At 41.2% G+C, this 27,419-nt stretch overlaps 1 protein-coding gene across 1 annotated transcript in view; it reads left to right on the forward strand.

Moving 5' to 3' along the window:
* LOC104525642 (CUB and sushi domain-containing protein 2) overlaps nucleotides 1–27,419 on the forward strand; it is a 291,143-nt gene that overhangs the window by 13,678 nt on the left and 250,046 nt on the right. Inside the window, 1 exon segment of the mRNA XM_010168859.2 lies at nucleotides 12,092–12,308. Within this exon segment, the coding sequence (XP_010167161.2) occupies nucleotides 12,092–12,308 (217 nt within the window).

A 27,419-nucleotide genomic window follows, 5' to 3' on the forward strand; every position in this document is an offset into this window, starting at 1 on the left:
CCTGTGCAAAGGAGTCTCCTAATCTTTGACACCTTCCCATGAGTCCAGGTTCAAACAGAGGCTTCCCAAGTTCCTGCTTAGTGCCTTAACCATGTGTTAAACCATATTTTTCTTAGGTTAACTCTTGGTTTCAGATTAAAAAAAACATGTGCAAATTTGCATGGCGTGTTGTAAAGCCATCCTCCTGTTACCAGAGTAGGATGCAACACTTTGACTCACTCAAAATCAGGTGCATAAACACTTCAGAAAGAGACTGACAGTGGGGTTCAATGAAAGGATATTGGGGTAACTGAAAAACCATGAAGGGAAGGCACCAGGAAAACCCAGTGAGGCTGTTACACTAGAGACAGCATGGGAAGAATGTGCATTAATTGGTTAATGCTTGTGAAGTGCTTTGAAGATGGAAATAGCTATCTAAGTGCTTGGTATTATTATTATGCTGACGATGGTTATGTAGAAGAGTCATGGTGCTAAGGGAGCAGTCAAAATTGATTAAGAGATGGTTTTGAAAGAGAAAGTTTTGAAGGGAGAAAATTGCATCCCTTGAAGAGGCCATTCTGGCTGAGTGTCAGGATGACTGCTCAGCAAATGATTTGAACTAATGGATGGTCTGCACAGGATTCCCAGTTTCATCAGGAATTATGCACCTGTCAACTTTTGCAGATAATTACTGTTCTTTAGATTGTTAATGAGTGGCTGCTGGTGAGGGATGGAATTGTTGCAAGCATTAGGAGACCCAATTTAGGCTTGTTTAGGGTGTGAAGGTCATAGTGTTGTGTGGCAGAAGTATTGCCTGGTGATGTCATGAATCTCCCTCTTCCTAGCACAGAAACTTTCTTCTCCTTATTCCAGCAGGTGTTACAAGGATAAACTCCACTTTCAAGTGGATCTGGGTAATGTACTCTAGAATATTCTGGCTAAAATCTGTTGCAGGTAAGTTGTGAGCAGCCTGTCAGGCAAAGATAGACCCCATAACTTACTATTTCTACAAATGCTTGTTCATTTGTCTGCTCTTTGTATTAATGACTTATCATGGCTCTAACCTTTATTCTGAGTCTTCAATTATTGCTGTTTAAGAAGCATTCCATACTTCTGGTCTTGGAGGTGGCTAATACTGTGTCATCTAGATAAAACACTTGATTTCAAGCAGATGGATGAGTGTCTCTGTTCCTGTGTCTAGTGCTAGAGAGAAGAGGCCACGTTCCATGTCCTGGAGATATATGGAAACACCTGCAGCCTCTGGCTTTGCTTAAAACATTACTGTTGTACTCATCATCTCAGAACCCTGTTGATAAGAGGCACTGGGCCAAAATTTGGATCCAAATAGTGTGTGTAAGGCTCATTGCTAAGAACAGTCACACCTGCTTGCTTTGGTGTGGGGATATTGCTTCTCTTCCCTTGTGTCTCCTGCTGCCTCTTCCAGACCCCACTCTCCTTGATTTCCTGCAGTGCCCAATATTCATCAGAAAACCCCAAACAATTGATGTTGCCGAATAGCGAAGACGTGAATGTTGTGAAGGAAATAAATTGTGACTTGATGAAACCAGTAGAAAGCTAGTTTGTCTGCGATATTGCCAAACTCTATTAACTAGTTGTTTAGCATTCAAAGAAACTTCTATGTAGATATAAAATCAAGGGATTTTTTTTCTTCCCTTTTCTTTTTTTAAGGCTGCCCTGTAATGAAGCTGCTGTTTTGCTGTTGCATGTGTGCCTTTGCCTAGCAACTGTGCTTGGCAACGTCATGGCATCGCAGCGAGTTGGGGACGAAGCCGCTGGCTGTCAGCGAGCTGGTTAGAATTGTAATTTGTGATGAAAGATACTACAGCCTCTTTTCATGAGGCTTGCAAAGCCTTGTTCTTAATTTCTTGACCTTCAGGCTTCATTCAATACGTACAGACAGCTTTCTGCCACTGCCCTGTAAAAATCAGATGAGCTGAGAGTTGCCTGGTAGCTGAACCTTGATAGGGTGTGTGAGGCTTTGAAAGCTTTTTCATTAGTGTCTCAGCCAAGTCACATCGCCTTGCACTTGGGGTGGGGTAAACTATGTGTGTGTGAACAATTCCTGTGGGATGGCCAATGCACTGTAAGTTCAACTGAATCTGAAGCTGCTGTGAGTAACACCCTTCTGCAGTGACAGGGGCAAGACTTAAAATATAAGGCATCAGCAGTAGGAAATGGATCTGCTTCTCTTAGAAGCAACTTGGAGGCAGAAACCTGGGAGTATGTTTAAATCATAGCCAGCTGTGGCTGCTTAATTTGTTTTTAAAGTGTTTAAAGCTCTTGTCTTTTCTTAGAGTATTCAGCTTGGAGTCTTTGTTTGGAGTTTTCAAGATTTTAATGCATGAGCCGTTTCAGCCAAAGTTCCTTAAAGCCCCATTAAGATAAGTAACTTGTGAATTTCAATGGAAGAATGAATGTCCTTCATTCTAATGCAAACAACAGACATGAAATAAAATACTGCTCCTCGCTTTTGTTACAGGACAGACATGGGTGTAGTTGGAACAGGGTACAGCAGAACAGCACAAGCTAAATTGGCTGGTGTGGCCTGCCTAGGGAGAGCTTACAGCAGTGGGTGTTGGGCTCTGTAGCAGATGTGTGAATCCTGAACGTGTCTGGATATATGTACTGGACAGATGAAAGAGTCTCACCCTTGCAGACAGCTCTGAGTGCATCATTAGTGCCAGACTACTGCCTGCTACCTCATAAGGTGGTTGTGGGGTTTTTTTCCCTCTTGTCACCTCTGAAGGAAGTCACCAGGTTTTTTCTGCTTGTCCTAGATAGGGTGGTCAGCTCGTGTTAAAGAATGCTGATGGGAGGGACAGAAGAGTGAGGATCCTCTGTAACCGGGCTTGTCTCTGGCAGGAATTTGCAGTCAGCAGGCATGTTCACACTATGTAGTGCAGAAAAGTGTGAGAGATTCTCCTCCTGGCGTTGACAGTGCTGCTATTTCCATGAGGCACGGTGCTCTGGAGATGCCAGCCTCAATCCTGTTCGGGTCCAGCTGTGTTACCACTGTGGCATGTTCAGGCTGCAGTTGGGGATGGTGTTCTGGGCTCCCCTACTGCTAGCAAAGACTGTTCCATTGCAGGCTCAGCAGCTTGGTTGCAGCTCTGGATGTAGGTCTTGTTGATATTGTCTGTTGACTGATTCCATGAGACTTTGGTTGCAGTAGCCTAGCACGAGTTACAGGCCAGACTTGTTAGTCTGGCTCCACATATGCTCCAGATCATCCTGTAATCACTGTGAATGGCCTCGGTGAAAGACTTCTGTCTAAGTGAAGCTCAGCAGTTGAACTTGGTGTGTTTTATAAGTGCAGCTTCTTTTCCAGGTGCTTCTCTTTCAGATTTGAGGAATTGAAAAATTACCTCAGTTCCCCACAGGATTAGGGGGGAATATTATCATCATCCTTTTGCAGAGGAAGCACAGCCTGGAGGTGTAGGGGGGATGAGATGTTCCTGGTTCTTCGTGTTCAGTACTAACTGCAAATGCTTTGTGTAGCCATACCACAGCCTTTAGATTTACATGATGTTTATTGTACGGGATAGAGTGGGAAGAAACATAGGTCTTCGGTTTACATGAGGCATCTTATTCTTGAATTCTCTACTCTGGTTTCAAGCAAGTACAAAGAGATGCCAGTGTGTCAAATCTTCACCAGTAGCTATCGCTGATAAAGCTCAACTTGGCTTAAAGCAGGGTGAGCTGTAGTACACTTGGCCTTGCTGACAAGATTCCTATGCTTTGCTCATTGTTAAAAGGTTCAGGGTTTTCTTTCTTTCTGTGTACGTTCCTTGCATCAACAAACTCTGCTTGGCTAAACACAATCTCGGTAGGTCAGTAGAGCGTGGAAACAATCTCATCTTTTGTGCTGCAGTCGAAACAAGCAGAGCCCATTTCACTGCTGTGTTCGACGCGTGCATGTTTCGGGAGCCTTCCAGATGAAGCAATCAATGTGGTCTTTGTCACTGTGTTTTCATGGAAGATGGTGAAAACTGAGATTTGGTGAAAAGATACTGAGGCATTCTGTGTTGTGGAGTAATTAGTAATTTAGTAATTTAAATTCCTCATCGGTATTGGCCAAGCAGAGTTTTGTTATGAACGTTTGAAATGTTTTCTAATGCTGTGTCCATTGCTATCTACTGGATATTGGATGAGGTGGTGTATGAAGCAGGATACATGCCTGTGTCTCTCCAACTAGCTAACTTGAGTTAGTGCAGATAAAATACAATATTTAAGATCACTGCTGAAGTCAGGAAAATATATATTCAGTAATGTGGTTTGATGAACAAAGACTTCTCTAAGATTTACTTTGGTACTGCTTATATTAAAAAGAAAGTGTTACCAGGGATTTTCTAGATGCTTATTAAAATAACTCCAAAGTATTATTTAATATGTTGTATTATTAGTCCTTAAGCCCTCCTGCTTCCTCTTCTGACAGTGATTAGTCCTTAAGCCCTCCTGCTTCCTCTTCTAACAGTGATGTAGGAGGGAATCCATCTCCCTTTCCCCTCACTCTGTGCAAGTCTTTACTCCTGAGCACTTGTCCTGTTTCCTAGCTTGCTTTGGTTCTGTTTAGATTGTATGCTTTATAGATGGTAAAATGGGATATAAATCTGCAGGAGTGATTGAGAAAGATACAGTGTGCACCTGGGGAAAGCCAGCATGACACTGTAATGTCTCTTTGATAACCCAACAGGAGTGTATGTTGTGGTGTTCACTACAGAACAGCTTAAGTTCTTACCAGCTGCACAACAGGTACCATGATTGTGTCCCCTCCCTTTGATAGCAATCTCTTTATTGGGGAAAACAAAAAAAATCTGATGAAGGTCTTAAGGACTGAAGTCCTTTCTGATTCCAGGGTAGGGATGAAGCACACAGGCAGGGGACAGCCTGTGTCAGGTCAGCATGCCATGCTACTCTCCCTCTGTTAAGGACAGAGGACTTCAGCCTCCAGGGAGAATCTGGCAGCTGCTGTTATGACTCGTGTTTTGAGGCAATCTCTAGCTTAACCAAATGAGGCATTACTTTCCAGCAGCTGAAGTCTCTGGCCTCTCAGCATGTCAGGGGACTGCAGTGCAGCTGTAAGACAGGGCATATGTGCAGTGTCATGTTCTTGTGATTTCAAGTTTTGTCCTGCAATGGCTTTTGATGTTACCTGAAATTGGATGTTTTCCTTTTTTTCTCTACAGCATGTCAGAGCTCCTGTGACCTTGCCATGATGTATGTGCCCTTTCACAGTTCAATCATATAAAACCAAAGTACAGTAAAGCAGAAAATATTTTCTTCAAAGGAGAAGGTTAGCTTGGTGTAGAGAAGGGAACGTACTAGTGGGGGTGACAGTTGACATCTCAATCATATGAATGAGGTAGAGTTCAACTCAAGCTTTGGTTTAGCTGCAGCACTCTGTCCAGTTTGTGACTTTTCACTTCAGGACAGATACAGAAGAGCTGGGGAGAGTCCAGAACCTCACTGAGGGTTCAGAAACATCATTGAACAAGGAAGCATTGAACAGGTTAGGTTCATTTATTCTATAATAGTGCTTTCTAACATTTTCTAATCTGACCTCAACATTCCTAGTGTTAGGTGCCTTTATTTCTATGTAGGTGCTAATTGCATTTCTAGAGAATTTAAAAGAATAGGTGTGAGGCCACTTTCCTTTTTTGCCTTTCACAGATGCCCACAGGCATTATGAGCTGCAGGTTGAAAATCACCTGTCTCAGCAGGAGATGGCTGGGGAAGAATAAACTGTTCTTTGAGTCCAGTGTAGATAAGAGAAAATGCTATGGTCTAAAGTAGTAACAGGGTGGATCTGGGGCAGATGTTAAGGAAATTCAGAGCTACAATGCTTCTGTCCAGGATTTCCTAGTCTGCAATGTCATTTCTAAGGTATGTTGAAAGTGTTGCATGATCACAGAGCAGTGTGGCAATGTGTGAGGATGGTGCAATGACAGCTGGAAGTTCCAGACTTACCTTTGCTCTTCTGTACAAGTATTTGCAGTTTCCAGTTACATGTAAGGTGGTTTGATTGGAGCTTTTGCTGGGGAACTCCAAGGTCAGTAATGTGACTGGAAATCCCAAACATCTGTAGGAAATTTGCAGAACCTTCCAAGACAAAATTTGTGATTGGGAAGAGCCAGGGAGGGCACATGTGGGAAAAACTAAATATATTTACAGAATCTTCACTGTCATCTTTTCTGTTCCTGCTTTCTACTTGGGAAGCCCTTAAAATTGAATTGTTATGCTAAGGTTGGAACAATGCCTGAATGTAACAGATCTCTGCAATAACAGCCTAAAAGCCTGGGCAGCATTGAAAGGGATGGAAAGTGATGACAGTGGGAGTGAAAGGTTGTTGGAATGGGAGAGAAGGAATGTCTCTCTCCAGAGAACAGGGAGGTGACTATGTTGGTTTGGGGAATGATAAGTTTGATTTGCAGTATCACAGTTTTGTGCCATCAAAATCACATACTGCTTTTGATTTGAGGTGGATGTTATAATTCTTTCTGGACTTGTCAGTAATGGCATGAGCTAGATTCAGATAAAAAACATGTTCTTTTGCTCTCTCATTCTTCAGTTTATCGCTCTGTGTGTTCAGAGAGAAAAAGGCACTGGCTATCTGAGATGTAAATCATTCTCTTGATGATGTGCTTGGATCCACTGGCTTTTGATTAAAGTTATAGTTAATGGAATGTCTCTGCATTATTTATTACCCAAAAGGCTTTGATATAAGACTGTAGGTTAAGTTAAAACTATGAAAAGGTGAATGCTTAGGGAAACAAGGCTTAGATTTATGAAGTGTGAAGGTACTTCCCCTGTTTGTTCGCTTAAATTGTGTGAAGAAGAGAGGCAAAGCTAGCCTATGGCTAAACTACTTACTGGTTGTGATGGTCTGTAATGGGTTATAAGACTGCTATGTAAGGAAGCACAATTAGCTGCTGACAAGTGATTCAAAACAGTAAACATGAGGAAAATGAATCTTTTTTTTCCTATTTAGATGGGAGATCAAATAGTGGTTAAAAAAAGTTCTTAAAAATGAACTGTTCCATAGAAGGTGTGAGTTTTTAGTATGTTCTTTTTTGGGAATAAGGTTGTGAAGAGACCTGTGTGAAGGAGCTGGCTGTGAACATTTCACAACCGATTCCTGACGCTCCCTGTTCTGTGGCCTCTTCAGAACAGGGTTTGTGCCTGTTCATGCGTAAGGGAGTGTTCAGTAGGGCCACGAGGTGCTGATGTGCTGTGGTGTGTACTCAGTTATGTGAGGAGGTCAGTGAGTCTTGTGTGGTCTCACATGCAGCACCCCTCAAAGAAAGCTGGGACACTTCAGTGCTGAGGTTGGCTGCTGTAACTGTGTCTTCATCCTTGAGCTCTGCTCTACTCATCCCAGCCTCCAAACGTGCTCAGGGTGTGTCAGCATTTGAGTGCTGTTTCTTGAGCTGGGGTCTAGTGACTTGGCTTGAAGAACTTTATGCAATGAGTGTGGATGACTCTGGACAGTAATGAAAACAGAAAAAATGGAGAAGTTACTGAGGTATGAGCAGGATGTGGCCCTAGTGTTTTAGACCAGGACAGGATGTGTTTGTGTGTCTGCAGGATATGATTTCAGCTTTCTGGGGGAAATGTTTTTATGTTTATCTGTCATTGAATAGACTAGAACAACACAAAATAGAAACATTTGTGCCTAAGCAACAATAAGTAAAGAAAATGACAGTACCAAAAACTACTGCATTATGGAGGAGACAGTCACATATCAGCAATAGATGGGACTGCTGAGAGCAAGTCAGTGTCTGTGGTTTGATATTTGTTCCATTTGAACTGTGCAGTGACCATACATCAGTGTTTGCTAAATTAGATTTCTTTTCTGCTGAGAAACAAAGTGTATCAACTTACATTTTAGGAAGTAGTTCAGAAATAAATTCTGTTTCCCTCTCTCTGAAGTATTGCTTCCTTAGATACTAATATGGTGTAAATCAGTATAGTTAAAACCCTTCCTTGATTTACAGTGCTGTGGATCTGGCCTGGTAAGCTTAAGGAATTGAAAGTGGGTGGAAGATGATGTTTTGTACCCAATTCCTTTGCACTTGTAGTGTCAGACAACACCTTTGTTATTTAGCTTCTGACAACTTGGTGAAGATTTATAGTGAAAGAATTTGGATGTACAGATTTATCTGAGTCTGTAGAGCTGCTGAAATTCTATGTTAAGTGATGAAACCCATTCCCAGGCAGGGGCTTGAAGGGTCCAGGCTGATCAATACCCAGAATGAAGCTTGAGGGGTTTGCAACTTTCCAGCTTAAGCAAGAAACAGCCAGAGCTGAATTCAGCTGATACTTATTTTTTGGTTAAGTGTCCAGTCATGTTAACTTTTGCAGCATGTGGATTAACTGTGCACTATAAAATGCCGCAGGCAGCCCATGTTTCTGTTAGAAATGTAGTTCTATGAGCATATTGCAAAGTAAATATTTCATTTTCCTTGTGCATATGAGCCAGAAGTGAAGCTGGTTGGTCTGTTTACATTGTTCAAGCTGTGTATATTTCACAAAACAAGTATTGTAAGTGGAGACTGGTAAAACTGACTTTTAAGCTCTGTCACTGAGAAAATTTTTGTGTCCCTGGATAAAGATGTTATTCTGCAAAGTCCCAAACCCTCCAGGAGTGTGAGTGTTTCCTTGGGTTGTGGTTTTTTCTTCCACCTTAGATTGTGATCCCTTTGGAGAAGGGCTCTGGCCACTGAACAGTGCCAAGTATGATAACGCCTTCGTCCTTGTCTGGAAAATTTAAGTGCTACTGCAATAAAATTACATTGATGCATTCATTAAAAAGATATACTCTCATAACAAACCACTCTCCAGAATTGAAAATAGCAGGTTGCATTGGCAGAGTACAAGTTAGAATTAGCTCCATTCTCAGGCTGGTCATCTCCATCACAAAATAGGACACGAGCCCACAAATGCATATCTGCTGATGAGTTTCATGCTGGTGTTACACCTTCAGAAAGTACAAGTCTGAATAATAGTGTTAGAAGCTGGAGTTATCTACAAAGCTGTTTACACTGCCACACTGAGCCTTCTGGCAGATGTCTGATCTGTTAGCTTTCTGTATTTACCTTTCTCATTCACTGTTGTAGCTTTTGAATAAAGAGTCACAAATTGTGAGGAAGGCGGGGGGGAAGTGTGACTGTTCTGGAAGGGTTGTGATTCCTCTGGTACCAGGGCTGGTGGTTTATCTACAGAGGGTTTAAAGGTGACAGTCCCAGTGATGGTCCTGTCACTGCTGCTGTTTGCTGGAGTAGGGTGTGTGGAGGTGCCTTGTGTCCAACTTCTGGGTTGGTGAGAATGCTCCATAAATTTTTGAAGAATATTATCTGTCAACTATGAATACATCTGGAAATTTATAGAACAGACTGGCATTGTCCTTTCATACTTCTGGGCCAAAGGGATAAAGAGAATTGTTTTTGAGAGTCTTCAGAGGAGAAACTGTGTTTCCTTGTCACGTACTTCAGATAAGGTTTTGTCAGTCAAGCCTGAACTGAGCTAATTCAAACCTGAAAGCAAATTATAGAGTGTGCCTAAATTCTCTTGGGCTTTCTGGATCTCTCTCGTGTGCCTACTGACTTTTTCCAGTAGTGTCCAATATAAATGAAGTTCCCTACTATTACAGTTGGTGAAGAATATATTGCTTTTCAGATTGTCAGCTTTTAGCAAACTAATTTTTGTTTGCAATAAGCCATTTTTTTAGCTGTATCCAAAGCACATCTTGGTAAGAATCATGAACACACAGATACTTCAGTAGATTGATTTGATATGTCATAAAACCGTGTCCTATTTTTCTATAATGTATTTATTTTTCTTCAGCTGGGTTTAAGATTCTGTACAGGTGCTACAGAAATGTAAAGTACTTTAGTCTGCCCTTGTTAATGAGTTATGTGCCCAGCTCACTTTTAGTCCCTGGTAGGTTATGGGGCTATCCTAACTCTTGTTGATATAATAAACATGATACAAAAGATTCCCTGGGTAGTAAATATGACTGACCATTTTAGATTCATAAAGGTGTGAACTTCATCTTGCAGAGAGAAGTTCCACTAAGCATTTCTGCACTGAAGTAGGTCAATCTAATTATGATTGGCTTTAATGAGCACTACTCTGCAGTTCTCTACCTGTAGCTGGTTGGCACTCAGAAGTGCAAATGCCATTGCTGCCTTTGAAAAAAAGCAATGAGAATTCAAAGAAGTAATTTCTCATCTAATTCATTTCAACTTGAAAGCCTTGGTTATCTACATAAGCAGAGGTAAATCATCCAGCATCAGGTAGAAAAGCCAGAGGAAATGCAAGCAGCAGTGATCAGCAGCTCTGCTGACCATGGGATCAAGGTGAAATTCTGCTTTTGGTCTCAGCAGTTGCCTTGTGAACTGTCTGGAATTCAGCTTTGGCGTGGAGGAGTTATTCCATTAAAGCCAGTAGGAGTTATACCCGGTTTTTGGAGTGAATTTTTCTTTGTGACTCAAAAGCCATTTGGGTAAAGTAACAGTGAAGAGAGAAGAAATCACTAAGGAGAATTTGTCATTTAGGCTGTTCCCAAAATATCTTTATGTACCTGTTTCCCCAGAGAGAAGAAAATCTCATGTATCCAGAAATCGTACATCATGGCAGTTGATCTTTATCTTTGGGATGGAGTGTTCACAGGTACTTCTTTGGGGAAGGAAAATGGATTTGAGGGAAGTATTAAGTGTTTAGCTGGTGGGTCCAGGCCTAGGCTTTTGTTCTCAGAAGATGTAGCTCCACAGCAGCTCCTTAGGAATACTGATTGGAAGATATTCGCTATCTGTTGAGCCTGCATGAGGAGCTGAAACCCTTTGGGACTGGGTGAGAGAAAACCAAGCAGCCTGAGGAGGCTGGGTCTAGACAACAGTTTTTCCAATGTACCCCCCTCAGGTCTCATAGGGGTATGTAGTGTCGCTGGTGATGGCAGCTGTGGGCCATGGTCCATGTTGCTTTGCAGTGGTACAGCTGCCAGCCTGGGGTACACAGACCAGAGACCGAGTGAGAACATGCCTTTTCCTTACAGCAGTCTGCATGGAAAGGCCCTGTATGAAAACCATCAGCTCTTCTCTCTGCCAGGAGGTAGTTTCAGGCTTATGAACAATGTTTACCTGAAAGTATGTGGATGAAAAGTTGCAAAGATTTGGAACTGTTCTTTGTGTGTGGTTTGGCTTTGTGGTTTGTTTTTTTGTTTGTTTGTTTGTTTTTTTTAATTCTAAATAACTGTTGAAGAATGTTTGTTAAAAGCTTTGAACTGTCTCCTGCTCTTTCTGGAGTCAGGACAACTTTAATTTCTGAGCTTTTGCCATTCAGTTTTATGCCATCTTGTCCAGACAGACTACTCATTTGGTGACTCAGTTCCTCATTATGTATGATGTCCATTACAGGTTTTGGCCTTTCAAGGAGAGGATTGTGTGTCTCTTTGTCTGCACAGTTGAGCCCTGATCTTGTCTCTTATGCAAGTGTAACTAAGGGTGAAAGACAGTCAGCTTTGGTATTGTCATTCTGAGTTTTTTGTGGCCTCTGATCCCCTCATGCTTGTGGTACCCAGCATGAAAAGGAGCTCTTGAAATGTGTTAAATCCCTAAATGCCCAGTGTATAATGAGGGGTATATGGGACTTTGTTGTGGGCTGTGAAAGGATGTCTGAGTAAACATCTGTTTTCCAGTTACAGTCAGCAGCTGCTGTAATCCAGCTGTTTGGGAGCAGTGCCCAAGGGATGGGTGTCTGGGGTCCAGGTTCCTACAGGGGGTACTAAGATCATAGAGTCCCAGACTGGTTTGGGTTGGAAGGGACCTTAAAGCTCATCCAGTCCCAACCCCCCTGCCATCAGCAGGGACACCTTCCACTAGACCAGCCTCATCCAACCTGGCCTTCAACACTTCCAGGGAGGGGGCATCCGCAACACAAGATGCATCTTGATTTTACCTCTTTCTGTTCCCTGGGACCATGAACTGTAAAGAAATGCAGTAGAAAGCATCCTGTATGATCTGTTTTGATGGTGAAGATATTAAATGTGTCTCCTACACCATTTGACTTGTACTTTTGTCTTTTCTCTTGCCAGCCCAGAACTGCAGTCACATTTTGCAGGGCCCAAATGGGACAATACAGAGTCCAGGCTTTCCATACGGATATCCAAATTATGCAAACTGCACGTGGACAATCACTGCCGAGGAGCAGAACAGGATACAGCTTGTTTTCCAGTCCTTTGCGTTAGAGGAAGATTTTGATGTATTATCTATCTACGATGGACTGCCTCAGCAGGGGAATCTGAGAACAAGGTACATTGTTCATAACAGTGATGTTTATAAACATGTTCCTATTTCTGCCACTGGGATTAAATCTAGGTTGGAGTTTTATGCTGCAATAAACTGGGAGTGCTTCTTCATGAGCAGTTGTTATAGTTGTTTTGATTTTTTTTTTAATCTCTGATAAGGTTTGAAATGTTTCTCTGAATGCCTGACAGTAATGATTTATCAAGAATCATTCTAGACATCCGGAGAAGTTAATTAGAAAATGGAGCAAGAGGAAAGCAGAGCTAATGTGCAGAGGAGCTTCTCTCAATCCAAGAGAGATTCTCTGAGTGGGAGGATGGATAATGGGTTTCAGTTTATAGCTCTGCCAAATGCTTTGTGGGTGCATTTGGGTAATTCTCTAACTTCAGACTGTTCACCAACCAGGGGTGATATTCTCTGACATATGACTAAACTGTTGGGTCTTTAGGGGTGTGAGGAGTTACTGAGTAATACAATTTAGTATGAAGACTCTACATGGATTCTGATCTCCAGGACTTTCAGGTACCATCCTGGTATTGATAAAAAATTGAGAGACTGATTTAAGGGGGGGGAAAAAAATTGTATTGCTGTGGTAGCAAATGTTATATGATGTGTCAGACTTCTGTATTTGAAGGAGTCATGATCTCAGACCTCCAGATCTGAGGCATAGATGAAATCAGCTTGGTGACTTGTGACCTGACTGCTCATCTGATGTGGTGTCTGATTGCAGCTGGAGTCTGACAGGAATATATTCAAAAAGTAATAGAAACAGTGGTAGCATCCAGCATTAGAATCCCTGGTAAGAATGCTGTAGTCATGGACAGTTCTGGAAATTAATTTTACTTCAAACCACTTTAGGACAGATCTTTTGACCTCAGTTTCTTGTCTAACCCAACTGAAAACTCTTGAGTAAAAGAAATACTGGTGAAAAACAGCTCTTTATGTAGATGATTTCAGTTATGCAAATAAATCATATCTTCATCTTGCAACTGTGCTTGAGAATCATCTTAATTATGGGACCTCATCATTTAATCAGAAGGTAGCATAGTGCTTTGCTCTGGGTATTATGTAAAGAATGCCTACATCTTGTACAAAATTCTGATCAGGAGGCTTTGATGGTGAGTTGTCAGTGCTGCTGTTGCCCTGAGAAGCCCCCTGGCAAATTGCTCTGCTCATCAGTGGTGCCAGATGTTTCCTTTTGCCCTCTAAGATGTCAGTGGGAGGTTCTGCTGAAGAAGCAAAATCCATGAATGAAATTAATTCAGAATTAGGGTCATGGTGGAGTAAATGAGTAACGCACTATAGACAAGTTGCATCCAGGTATTGCTCTGAGCTAATTGTGAACACGATATGGTTATAGATGCAAGCAACAGAAAGGCATCTTCCTCCAGTTGACCAGTACAACAAAGCTCTTGAGATACAGCTTGGATACTGTCCTGATAACTTGTAGCTCTGCATTGGGGCAAGGTGAGGAAACAAATAAGATCTTCCTTCTGCATCACTGGTGAACTTCACGGGCAACTTGGGTAGATAAGTGTAAGCTGTGGGATGAAAGTGGGAGCACAAAGCCATGTGAGAACATTTAATCTCTACTGAGGAGGTGAGGTGTTCAGGAAATGGTGTGTATTTAGTATAACAGAGGAAAAATAAATAAATGGGGGGAAAAAGGTATTGAGGAGGCTTTCTAAAGGTCTGAAAGCACTTAGAGGCATTACAAAAGTAAATGAGACAGGGACTCTTCTATAAAGGACGCTTGCATTCTTCCCCTGGATGTTTCTAGATTAGTGACTTCAAAACCTGGAACTTGCTCCTCTGTGCTCTTTGGTGTCTCACTTCTTTGTTCAGCTAATATGTTTTTTTTTTGTACATCAATCTCACCTCATTAAACTCTATGGCTGTTGCCCAGCATAGTTTTTTTTCTTCTTTCTCCCTTTTTTCTTTTTTTTTCTGTGGCTATCAATTTTGTTTTTTCTCAGACTGCTTTCCAAATGTACTCAATTCATCATCGAAGTGCAGCACTCGAAGATGGATGACCATGCGTCATTCATCAAAGCTCATGCTACTAGGAGGCGGGCCAAAATAAGCTGTAAGCAAGTGTGAAAGAAGGAGAAAAAAAAAAGCATGCCTCTATAGAGAAGGTAACTGGTTTTGTTCAGTATGTTCAAGGCTGGTCAACAAAACAATTGGGAGGAACTGTATTTCTTTGCTTCTCCCACTCTTGAGCTTACCTTCTTTGAGCATCACTGATGTATTGCAGTAGGTCATGCCTACTTGGCTGGGAGAAGACAATGATCTTAGTGTTGAGACATCTTCTTGTGCTGAGGGATGGAGAATGGTTAGTTGTCTCAATACCCTGCTGTTCCTTTTAAGCCGTATATTCCTAAGAGCTTCCTTGGCCTGATGTGTCAGTGTCATGTCTATGTGCATTTCTGAGGAGGGGTTAATAATTGTGTTCATCGTGTGCTGGCAAACACCCTGTTTTGCAATTTAATGTAGTGTGAAAGTTCCCTAATAGAATAAGAGCAGACTTAATCCAATGAGACACTTGCTAATAAACTGCTTTACTGTATATTAGGGAATTTGTGTTGTGCATTTGTGATGAGTGTGTGAATATTAAATGCGCTTCAGTGTCTTAATTTAGACATCCAGGGCTGTTGTCATCTTTCAGTGCCATGACTTTGCTTTGTTTGTGAAAATCAGAGCTTGTTTCTGAGTCCCTGCTCCTTCAGCTTCTCTCAAATAACTTGGTTTTTCCCCACCATCATACATTGGCTTTTGGCAGGGACCACTGTAACAGCATCTTATTTGAAACCTGAGGATGGTAGTGGCTGTGGATTTGTCTCTCCCTTGACTTGAGTGGGAAAACTGTGTTTTCATGAGTTCAGATGAGATTTGTAACTTCCCTTCAGTGCCTCTACTTGGCTTTTCCTTCTCTTAAGCAGAGTTTGCACTCGTAACACCAAACCAGACTCTCCCAAATGCTCATCCTTAAGGTTTCTAACTATTCTGAGCTGCCAGTGGGATCAGAGGGATGCATGTGGAGATCTGATCTGAAAACTGCAGTCACTCAAGAATAGTCTTTTTTCAAATTCCCATTGTGCTTTGCTGATTGTGTCATTGTTAAGAGGCTGCTCCAATCAGGTTAGTTGCCTGATTGGTTTCCAACTGTGCTGGGCTTAGAAGCTCAGCAGAGACCTGACTAAAATTTGAATATTTGGAGTTATTTATGGATCCAAGATTGCTGTGGGATTTGGGAGACTCTTTGCAGCTTTTTGTGTCAGACTGTTACGTGACATAACCAGACAGTAGTTAACAAGAAAGCCACACGACATCTTCAAGCTTCTTCATCTGCTGCTGGTAATTTGTAGGACGCTTTTAATGTGAGGATCTTAAATTAGTTGCTAATTTCTGCATTTGAAGTTTCAGGCTTGTGCTCAGATTCAGGGAAAATATATTTACAATGTATCTGGTAGGTCAGTCATTTCAGATACCCAATTCTGTTTTCCTGAAGTGAAATTGAATTGACACTCAAAATGGGACTGGTCAATTTAGAAAATATTTCTTTTTTTTTCCTTCCAAAGGTGTTTAAAGCTACTCTGGAAAGCCCAAGGGGCAGAATATGATATATTTTTTTACCAGGAGAGAGTGCTCAGTTGCATATGTGCTGAATAATGCTGGGGTAACTTTTATGATCTTACAATCCCTGGGCTTTCCTACCTGTGTGGTGTGGGTAGGTAATTGCATTGTTTTGTGGTCTACCTTGCCTGCTCAGAGGAAATGTTTCAATGATACTGAATTTTTTTGGCTAAGAAAATGTTTGCTTGAGCAAATATATAAAGAAAAATGTCTTTATTATAACCAGAACCTCAGTAGTGCAGTTTGTATTTCCTCAGAAGTTACTAGGGGGTGTGTATATTTACACAGCTGTGAGGAAGTGTCCCATTCTGATGTCTGTGGAGTGTGTAGGGTTAGAGAAAATGTTTGCAAATCATTACTGCAATAGCTTAATGCTTAAAGCATCGAAGAAATCTCTACAGCCTTTAGCTCCCTGGCTCTGTGAATAACTTAATTTCTAGCTCACGTCTTGCCGTTATGCACAGTGTGTTCTGTTAAAGTTGCTGTTGCTTATTAGAGCTGCTCATCCTTCTTCCCTGACAAATGACTGGAGAGTCAGGAGGAGGATTGCCATCAGTATGCTGTGGGTGCAGTTGGAAACCATATGATCTCTTTGGCCATATTTAATTGACTGAAAGATTAAGTATTTTGTTTGAACTTAAAATTATGTGATACTAGTGATAAAAGCTGAATTATCTACTGGGGTGACCTATTTACAGTTACAACGGGAATACCTGTACCTTGCCTGTTTCTCCTTGATAACCTTTTAATTACTCTTTGAAAAATTGGACTGGGTGATTTGTGCTTAATTACCAATCAAGAGAACAAAGCTTTTGATCTTAGAAACAATGGAAGGGAGGAGAGGAGAAGACAAAGGAGCAGTGAAGGAAAGAATTCCCCTCCATGTGCCACATGCTCTTGCTTGCAGGATGCAAACCTGGGTTAAAATGACATTGTAGAGTTCTGGCTTCACAGGTACTGGGTTTGCTGGGTTCAGTGCTGTTGAAGAAATGCCTGGAGAAATAGCATTTACCATCTGATAATACACAGAATGTACATTAGGATTTTGTGTTGAGTCGCCTTTGGTCCTGTGACATATTCCTTTGTAGCTACCTCAGTATCTCCAAGGTGACTACGGTTCTTTTTACTAAGGATAAAGATGAATAAAATGGAGGGCCAGCTAAATCCTTTTGTCATCTTTAGTGAACTTCAGAATCCTGCCTCCCTTTTCCCCTTAGCAGAGTCTTTTGTCACTTCACATTAACTCCGTGGGGGAAAAAATGTAACAAAAACCACTTAAATTTATGTTCTCTGCTTTGTAGAGTAAAATACACTTTTTTTTTTTTCCCCTTAAGATACTTGTCTGAGGTGCTACAGTGGCATCAGGGCCTTTTGCCAATGGCCCTGTCATTTTGTTCTGAGGAAGTGCTGAATATTTAAACTTCATCTGTAAGACAATTGATGGAACTAGATCTGAAAGTCCAGGAAAGCTAATGGAGTTAATGCAACTGCATCTAGGGCTGTTAGGGTTTGAGAGGCTGTATTCAGTTTTTCCCTATTTATTATGAGTGTGCATCAGGATGAGTGATAAAAGCTGATGATTAAATTGGGGTGGGAGCATTTTGTGTGTTGGATGATAGAATTTTTTACAGATAGGGCTATCCCTGGTGTGTTTAGTATGGGGAGTTGTTTGTTCTTGGGCCTTAAGGTGTTGCTGTTCCTAAAATACTATTTTGTCTTTAAAAATTGTTTTTGTTTTCCCTCTAAACTGCTGATTAACCATGGTTATGGGTAAAATCTACTAGCAAGCCTTGACAATGACTTTTGCTTCGTATTAAGGGATGAGGTATGTTAAGTGTATTAATTGTAGAAAGATTTTCTGTAATTGGACAACATCTAATAGATTTTAATTAAGAATCTCCACTGGAACAGTCTGCTTTTGATAGATCTGTGAGCGCTGAATGTCATTAATAATTGAGGTAGGTTTTAAATGGGTGAATTTTAGTATGTGGAAATTCTGGGGAGGATCATGGTGTCCTTAGTCTTCCATGCCCAAGGTGATGCAGCTCGTGAAAGCCTCCTGTTCCTTTGATGCTGAGCTATGGGAGGGGAGCAGGGGACAATACCCACGAAGTGCTCTGCTGTAGGACACTGCTGATGTGTTTGGCCAGTGCAGACCAATGGCCAGTGCACTGAGGTGGCAGACAGGAGTCTTACTGGACTGTACTGTTAACCTCTTGTTGTATAATGTATTACACTTCCCTCTTCAGCCTTTCCTTTTGCTGTTTATCTGCATTGTCTGACAATCCAGGGCTTTGCTTTTGGTAATGTTGAGGTAATGGCTGAAGTACAGGATCTACCTTCTCTAGATCCCTCCAGCTGATGTTTGGTTTTACTTCAGGTAGACTTTCAGTACAGTGAGTGCAAGCCTTTAGACAACAGGAGCATTGTGAAGTCTGAATGTGATCTGATGTATGATCGCTGTAGACCCTGCAGCGCCCACACCTGCAGTGTTGTAGGTCAATCTGTGTGGTGAGATCTCTCATAGCTTTCATGGGGTTGCTCCTTTTCCTTATCAAGGATGGCTCATGGTGAGGACAATAGCTGCTGGTGCTCTATAGTAACTGTTCTATACAGAGAAAGTTTGTCATCTTTTTATGTATGTACGTGGAGTTTAAAGTGATACAGTCACAGACATTTTGGTCATCTGGAGCTGTTTATTTTAGACAAAGCTGCTTTTATTCTTTTAGCAGGAGTGACAATTTTCAAAACCAGTGGGTGGTCACAGACATTTTGGTCATCTGGAGCTGCTTTTATTCTTTTGGCAGGAGTGACAATTTTCAAAACCAGTGGGTGAGCTTTTGGGGTCAGAGCAAGTGAGATTAGATTTTATTTTTTTTAGCAGTGGAGGGAGAGAAATTGAACTAACCTGTAGCCTTTGCATGGTGCTTCTCACTTTTAGATTACCGTGCTTTGAGAAAGGAACGGGTCTGCTGTATTGTCAGAGAAGGGAGAGAGCAGCACAGGGAAGTTGAGCAGGTTGCCTGGGGCAGCACAGTGAGTTATTAGATGTTCACTATTAGTTGTTGAACTCAGGTTGTCCAGTTGCTGTGTTACTGTACGATGAGAAGGTGACTACAGCCTGATCCTCCATGTGTAAGAACCTGTGCAAAAAGTCTCTTGACTTGATTAGTACAGAATCAGGTCTTCAAAAATAATTTCACTTCTAGTCAATGGGTATTGACATCAGTTAGCATCAAGATGGCCACTTTCTTCACTGATAATTAGCATCAGTCTCCCATGAAGCAGATGCTGTGACAGCGCAGCACAGTGATGGACGTGCAGAGATGGCAGAGCACTGAGGTGCTGCTGATCCCTCACCAGAGCAGAAGTCAGATGTATGTCTTAGTCCTGTTCTGTGGTGTTGGGTAAATTACTTATCTCAGTTTTCCCATCTGTAAAATGCTGTAATGTTTTAATTTTTTGCAAGTTAAATTTGTAAAATGCTTAAAATCCCCTGGTTGGAGGGTCTGTATGCTGGGGTGGGGAAAGAGAGAAAGTCCAAACCAGGTAAAGTTCACAGCTGTGCCTTCTCATCCATTTTCCTGAAGGGAAGAAAATTGTATGTACTTTCATGTTCTCTTCAGGTCAACAAGTTTTTTATAAGTGTAAGGTCTGCCCTTGAGAGTTTCTCAGGCAGAGCACCTCTTTAGACAGAGTGTGTATTTCCCTTTTATCAAAATTAATGAAAGTCTACAGGAGATGATACAATCTTACTAGATCATTGAAGATACAATGAAATTGTGGAGTGCTGTTCCTTGCAGTCTCAAATAGAAAATTGACAAATCTTCAGTGCCCGTTGACTCTAATTCATTATGCTCCTCTTGGGTGGCAGAGGGTGGCCTGGCTCCTTTTAGACTATTCAGAATTGGATTTTGGTGTGCTGCAAGAGCAACTGCTGACATGGTCCTTTTTCTTAATAAAGAATGTAATTGTGATTTTTGTAGCTTGTTTGGAAAACATAAAAGCTTCTGCTATCCAAAGATGCAGTAATTGTCTTTACATCTTACATCTTTAGTGACTTTTATAATATTTAGACTTACAGGTGATTAGCGATCAGCTGCTATGGTGGAATAAAAGGTTTAGGAAGGAGGTAAATATTTTAATTTGAACTGTTTGGTAGCTTATGTTGTCACTAATTGTATGTAAATTGAAGTGTGAAATGCTGTTGTTCTAGCATTTTTATATAATTTTTTTAGCTATGGAAATTAGGTCCTTTAGCTATCCAGGTATGTAGTAAGTTGTTCCTGATTTATGTATGTGTGGCAAAGGAGGAGGATGGAAACAGAAGTGACTAGTTCAAGGGCAGGCAGTGACTCTGTTGCTGCTGGGTTTGAACCCAGGGCTTGTCACCCTGCACTGTGCACTGCTGGGTTCTCCTGCTAAACAGCAGCACTTAGCAATGCTTTTATCTTTTCTGCTCAAATATTCAGAATTCACACAAGGTGTAAGTGAATAGAGAATTAGATATGACATGAATAAATATTATAGTTGTCTTGGATAAATCTTCAGCAGTAGGGACAACGGGATTTGTTCCAGGTCTTTCATCATACAACACATCTTCTAAAAATCAAATTTCTTCTTAACCTACTTTTCTAACTGCACTGGCTATGGAGGACAACTTGCATTGTTTATTGGCTCTATTTGGGTGCTGCTTTTAAACTCTTAGCTTTACAGAAAGTGAATTCTACCGTGTCCTTATTTGTTGCCAATATATTTTGTGTTGTTGTGTGTTGTTGTAAATTAAAATCTGAAGGAATTGGTGTAGGCATACCTGTGTTGTGGTGGGAAGTGAGACTGTGGTTTATGTGGAAATCCCCAAGATGGATCTAAACTGGCTGTCCCAGGATTGTGTAGGCAGAACAGTGTTTGCTTGATATTGTGGCTTAATATTCACTTGGGGGAGGTAAAGATTATCTCAAGTTTGATAACTAAGGTCTAGTTCAAATCCTGATTCTGTGTGCGTAAAGAGGAAAAGGGATGTACAGGCTTGGCAGATGAGACCTGGATTTGCTCTGCATGTCAGCTTTGACTCTACAGTTGTATAGTTTTATCTTCTTGAAATTTAGATAAAACAGGAGGAACAGGGATGTGTTTGTAGTAATCACATGTTCTAACAGAGCCATAATGACAGTTTCTGTTCGATTGTGTTGCCTGTGACAGCATTTGAAGCTAATGGTAGTTTATAACTTACCTTCAGCCCTATGGTACCTGTTTGCCATAAATCTAATGCTTGGTGCTTTTCATCTGTGAATCTCCAGTGCTCTCATTGAGGCTTCTAAGCACCCCTGCAAGACTTTATTGTATGTGGTAGGGACTGGGGTGTGGAAGGAACTCGGGGTTCAGAGGATTTCCTGAAGTCTTTTAGCAGGTTAGTGACATACCTGGGAGTGTAGCCAGAGAGTTGTGACTTCCAGCACCGTGATTCCAAAAGCTGTCTTCCCAGTGAGGAAGCTCCATTGAATTAGGAAGTGGTATTTCTCTTCAGAAGACTGCTGGCCTGAGAACTTTTATATTCTGTCTTTGTTACCTTTAAAGTGGTTTTGAACATTCATGTCTGTTTAAATGTGAAGCTCTTTAAGCTGTAAGACACTGCAGCAGAAGAGTTAATGTTGCTAAAGGGCTGGTGTGAATATTGGGGTGTTCACACCACCTCCAGTAATGCTTTCTTGTTGTTCAGCAGTTCCATTGGGTTTATGAATAAGCCTTGAGTGATTTGCAGGGGGTTCAGAGAACTCATTTTTCCCATTTACTAGATTTCTCACCCCTGATTTTTTTTTATGAAAGCCAGAAATAACCTGAAACTGCCAAGTTTTGAACTGACACTGCTGAGCCTGACTTAGTTTATATCCAAACTTGTTTTTGTTTACTCAGAATATCAGCTGAGATTCACCAAGAGGTTACTAAAATTTGGTGAACCTTTCTGAATTTGTGGGGCTTCTTTGGTTTGTAATAACAAGATGGAAAATATAGATACCAAAGTTTGTCAGAGATCTGTTTGCATCTCACTGCTACCTGAGGAAGTACAGGAAAAATGAGTGTGGAAAGGACATGATAAAAACAATATAAATCCAAGTCCATGGTCTTCCTACTCTATTGCATTGTGTGGAAAATTAAATTTATTGAAATTTGATGCTTAGTACCTGTTCCCAGCTTGAGCCATGAAGGTCTCATATATTTAACATGGCTGTGCTGGCTTTAGGCTCTATAAATAACACTTTTCTAGTGGGAATTGTCCCAAACCCCATTTTAAATGAACAAAGAAATCTATCCAGGCTGAAATTTATGAGCTGTGTGACTGTCCCTAGAGACTGTTAGTTAATGAAGCCTTTGTCAGTGTCAGAGGTAAGGAGAGGACTCTTGTGGTGTGATGAATTCTGCTTGGCTTAGAGAAGGGAAGAAAGTGCAGTTGATTCCTAAGTTATGCTGGCACATGGGTTGGGTTGTGTGATGTTAGATTGAGAACTGTTAGCAAAATGCTAGATTAACTTTATGGAAAAAATGTAGACATAATATATGTCATCATGAGTGAGTTTAAGGGACAGAGCTTTTTTTCCTCCCTAATGCTTGTTACTGTCTTGGTAAAAAAAAGATATAATAATATATGTCAGAGACAACAGATTATACTATTTTAAAAGCAACTTAATTATCAGCTAGCTGGGCAGAGGGGATGGTTTGAAAGTAATATGGAATAAAATGGGATGTGTGGTGTTGGGCAGCAAAGTAGCTTGGAGTTGCAGGTTGAAATATGAACAGAGAATACACAAGGAATTACTGCTGTTTGCAACATGTATCTGAAGTTATTTGTTCCAGATTTGTTTGTAGCTTGACTCAAAAAATAAAAGCAGCTTGATTTTGAGCTTTCCAAATTATTCCAACAAGCTGAGGAGATCCAAATGTGAACTGATACTGTTTTTCTTACAGTATCCTTTTAAACTGGCTGAGATTTTTTTTTTTGGTCCAGAGCATCATTTCAGCCTTACAGGGATCAAAATTAAAGGACAACTGTCTAAGTAACACCAGTGAGTTCTGCCTTGCAGACAGAACTGACTTTTAAGTGTCTGCAGCATGCATGAGCTGGAAGTGTTCTCACATTATGCTCTGCTTGGTTTATTGATGATTAATGAGAACATTCATGGTACCAGTTATTCTGTCAATATGGTTAAAAAAAAAATAAAATCTTCGAGCTATCATCTCATTGTAATTGCTTGTTTCTTTAATAAAGTAATACAGAGAGGAAGGGAGGAAAAGCTAACAGCCACTGGGGGAAAGAACTTTGAACCAGACAAGCCTGAGGAAATGCCAGCAGAGTCAGCTGTCTCCTCAGGTGTGTCCTTTCATCCACACTTACTGAAAACAGGGGAAAAGATCTGCACAGTTCTTCTGGCTGAAAATAGAGGGATCAGATGGGTGACAGAGGCTGAGGTGCAGCAGCCCATGGTACAGCTGCAGGGAATAAGCCAGGCAGAGAAGTACTGGGTGACTGGGAGGAGGAGGAGGCTGCAGGAGCCAGGGCTACACTGGAGCAGGTTACTGGCTGGACAGCAGAGGGGTGGCATGGAAAAAGCCCTCCTGGAGACAGGGCAAGCACTGAATCCTGCAGACAGTGATAGGTGAGAAACAAATACCTGTCAGCTTCAGTTCTGCTGCACTATTGAAGTCCTTGTGCCTGGGGCACCTACGCTTTGCTTTGTAAAGTAGTATTTGAAATGCACGGTGATTCTCTTAGGATTTGGCCCATGATTTGAAGGAAACAAACTCCTTCAGGATGAAAGATGATTTTTAAAACTAAGATATTAATAGGAATGACAAGATGTTCTCCCCTCCATAGACTACTTTACCCTACACCCACCAGCAACTATGTCTTTAAAGAAAAAAATCTGCCTGTAATGAGATCTGAGGTGGTTTGGGTTGTAGTGGATAAATTACCTGATCTCTTGCATTTGTTCTTTTATTCTTGACGTACATTCCATGAAGCAGACTTGAGGAGGACACTGTGAGTGACCACTGACTTTGCAGGTGGCTATGTTTCCAGTTTTCCCCAAGACTTTAATTTTTAAACATGTGTACGTGAGCCAGCTGGCGAGCTGAATAAGTCATGTAAACTTTATTCAAAGTCAGTGGGAAGTTGTTGGGTTCTTTCTGTTGGCCCAAGTTGATGAGGGATTAGTTGAATACTTCATGAAAGCACCTTTCAAATGACTTCAGGTTGCTGCCTTGTTAAGTGGGAGCACAGTGTGAAAGAGAGAGGACTCAGGCTCATTCTGGACTGTTTTTCAAAGGGCAGCTCTCACTCTGAGCTGTTTTTCTCTCTCAACACAATCCCTTACACCTGATTTAGCTTGACTGTTGTCCTGGGATGGTGCAAGGGTGTCAGACTAGCACTTATGGAACCACGTCATTTAAATTGTATATAGTGAAGAGATTGGTTCATTTGATGGGAAATTTTCTTTAATAGGTGCATTTAAATTACATACAGGAAAAAAATCACTGAAGTATGCTGTAGTGTAATTTAATGCTGGGTTAAACGATGCAATCCAGTGCGTTTTCATTAGATGTTCTGAGACACTTCTCTAGCATTTATGCTTTAAAGGCTGTTGGATTGCCAGCTGCAATAACTATTTTGATTACAGCCTGAGCTGATGGTGGGCATCCTACCAGAAAAATAATGTGCTCTGTTTTAATTATGGCACCTGCACTCCAAAATGGGAGCCCGCGTCACAGTATATGATACAGTTGTACTTGATACATGGAACAGTATCATCTGCAACAGATGGAGGTGAGAGCATTTGCAAAGGGACTGGGATGTGGGCTGTCCTGGCTGACTTCTTTTTCTAGGACAAAAGTAGTGTTCAGTTGTGAGTTGAACCTGCTGAGCAGAGCAGTCAGAGGGTCTTTGTCTGGTGCTCTACTCCTTTCCTAGGCAGATGGGACAATTTTCCACCAGGGAGGGACTTTGTGCTGTTAGGGAAGATGGGGATGTGTCACAGAGGAGAGGCAGCTGGGCTCTGTGAGGAGTGGAGAGCAGCACACCGAGCTCCCAGCGTGTGGTCCTTGAGCCTTGGGAGCTGCTGGTGTGCTCAGGGGGTTGGTGCATGAAGAACCACAGAGAACCCGTGCAGAGGTGCTGGTAACAACAGCAGGTCGTTTTTACTGATGTCAGTTCTAGCAAAGCTGTTCTGAGAAGTAGATTTTGCTGTTTTGTTGCAAACAGGGAGTCGTGCACCAGAAATATTTGCAATATCTGTGGCAAACCTGAGGCAAGGAATGAAGAAGGATGCAAATAGAGTAGAGGATTTTTGTGTTGATTTGTTTTGGTATATTGATTTTTGCTGTACTGTGAAGCAAGGGCAGGCTTATGAAGTGGTATTTCTGGCACTGGTTTAGTTTGGTTCCTCACAGTAGGAGCAGAATTAAGCCAATGAAAAACACATTGAAAATCTCACACAATCAGTGTTGGCTCCAAGCAACTTAAGGGGATAATCACTCAATAATCCTTTTGGCCAGAGGTACAGAAGAAATGGAAGATGATTATTTGTGCTGTTATTGCTGCCCTCGCCTTCTTGTTATGGCCCTTAATAAAAACAAGAAACAGAGTTTGCTGGGTTTTTTTCCTTCCTCATTAGTGTGTGTGTATATATATATTTTTAATTGCTACACTAAATAACAGTGATGTCAGAATTACTGTTTTGTGTATGAGGCTATTGGGGAATGATTTCATATTCTGTCTGCCATCATGTTGATCCCTGTGCTTTAAAGTTGTCTGGGCTGCAGATATAGGGAGGGAAGCAAGAGGACAGCTTACCAGCCAGGTCCAAAAGAAGGCAGAGGATCCTGCCAAGCTTGGCTGTTTCTGGGTCTTTGGCACAGGAGTGCTGAGGTTTTACAGGAGTGATTTGAGCATGAGCCTTGTTAAATCATTATTTCTTCAAAAGGATATTGCCTCTGCTCTTGCTTGGAGAAGACGAGGACATCAGTAGAAGGAAGAATTTTCAATTGTGTGCATTGGCTGAAGGCTTAAGAGGAGGAATAACTTTTATTTTGGCTGCAACTGCTTTCAGTGAGGAACAGGAAGAATTTAATCTCATTTCTAGTGTAGGTTTTCATTGCAGGAAGAGGTATGGAAATTAGTAGTATTGAGGGTAGGCGTTGCTATACAGATATTTTTCTTATTGAAGCAATGTTTCCTGTTTCCTTCTGAATAAGTGTAGTTTTAGCACTAATGGGAGCACTTTTAGTCTTTTGTGGGCAGAAAATTGATCTGAAGGGAAAGAAAAAAAAGAGAATGTTTGGTCACTTTTTGTGCAGCCCATTTTCTTCTGCTTGCTCCAGGGGCACTAGACAGACACAAGTGAACATCAGAATTAAAGGCCTGGAGAGATGGGTGGGTTTATTAATTTTTAGAGTTTCAGGAAGCCCAGAGGTTCCCATGAAAATTGTCTCTTCAGTCAATGTGGAATCTGTAAAAAGGCTGAGAACCAACCCCTCAGTTACAATTTCATGCCCCTATGCACAAACTATCGTTTTCTTTTAAGGCCCTGTAACTAGAAAATACAAATCCATGCTTAAGGGCAGTGTTGTTTCAGGTAGCACTTAATTTCCATTGACTCCTATGGGACACGTGTGCACTTGCTTACAGGTGAGCCCTGAATTAAAAGCAACATCTGCAGAGTGAGGTCCTGCTAGTACACAGAGTGTGAACAGAATCCATGATGCAGAAAGCTTAGTTAGAGTTAGAGACAACAGATCTACTTTGGATATAAAAAGCACAGTCTACCATTAACTAATTCCTAGATTAAAAATTCCTAGATAAAGCAGTGTGGTGATTACATAGGAAGAAAAATAGACAGGTTCTGCTGTCCATTGTATATTTTCATTATAACTGGTCCATGCGTTTCCTGGATTTTTTTTTTCAGTACTTGATGTTTTTAATAAGCCATTCTAATTAAACTGCAAAATAAATTAATAAAAACTCTATTAATAAAAACTCTAGCAGTCTTCCTTGCAGTTCCATGCAAAGTAAAACTATATTGAATCTTTAAAAATTCTGGAACCTTTTATTTTTAATAAACAGGAGTAATTACTTGTTCTTCCAGCTTGTACAGACAGTGGATTTTATGCTGAGAGCAGGTAAGTACTTCTTTGATATTAAAACTTGACTGCTCTCATTGACTGGCAACTATAACTGTTGCCAGTAACTGGAAGTTTTGCTTTAATAAGGTTCTTGGGTAGAACATGTCAGGTTTCATTACTCAGTGTTCAGTCTATTTCAGATAATATTTAGATTTACTAGATTAGGGCCAGAGTAAGAACAGTGGGAGATTCACTCACAGTCTCTGGAAGTTGCCATGGGGCTGGTGTGAACTTTAAGGAGAAATGGGTTGGGCTGGAAATTGTAGTGTCCTAGTACCTGACCCTATGGTCAGAGAGAGGATGGTGGCC

This window comes from Antrostomus carolinensis, unplaced genomic scaffold, assembly GCF_000700745.2.
Source record: "Antrostomus carolinensis isolate BGI_N321 unplaced genomic scaffold, ASM70074v2 scaffold3800, whole genome shotgun sequence".
NCBI lineage: Eukaryota > Metazoa > Chordata > Aves > Caprimulgiformes > Caprimulgidae > Antrostomus > Antrostomus carolinensis.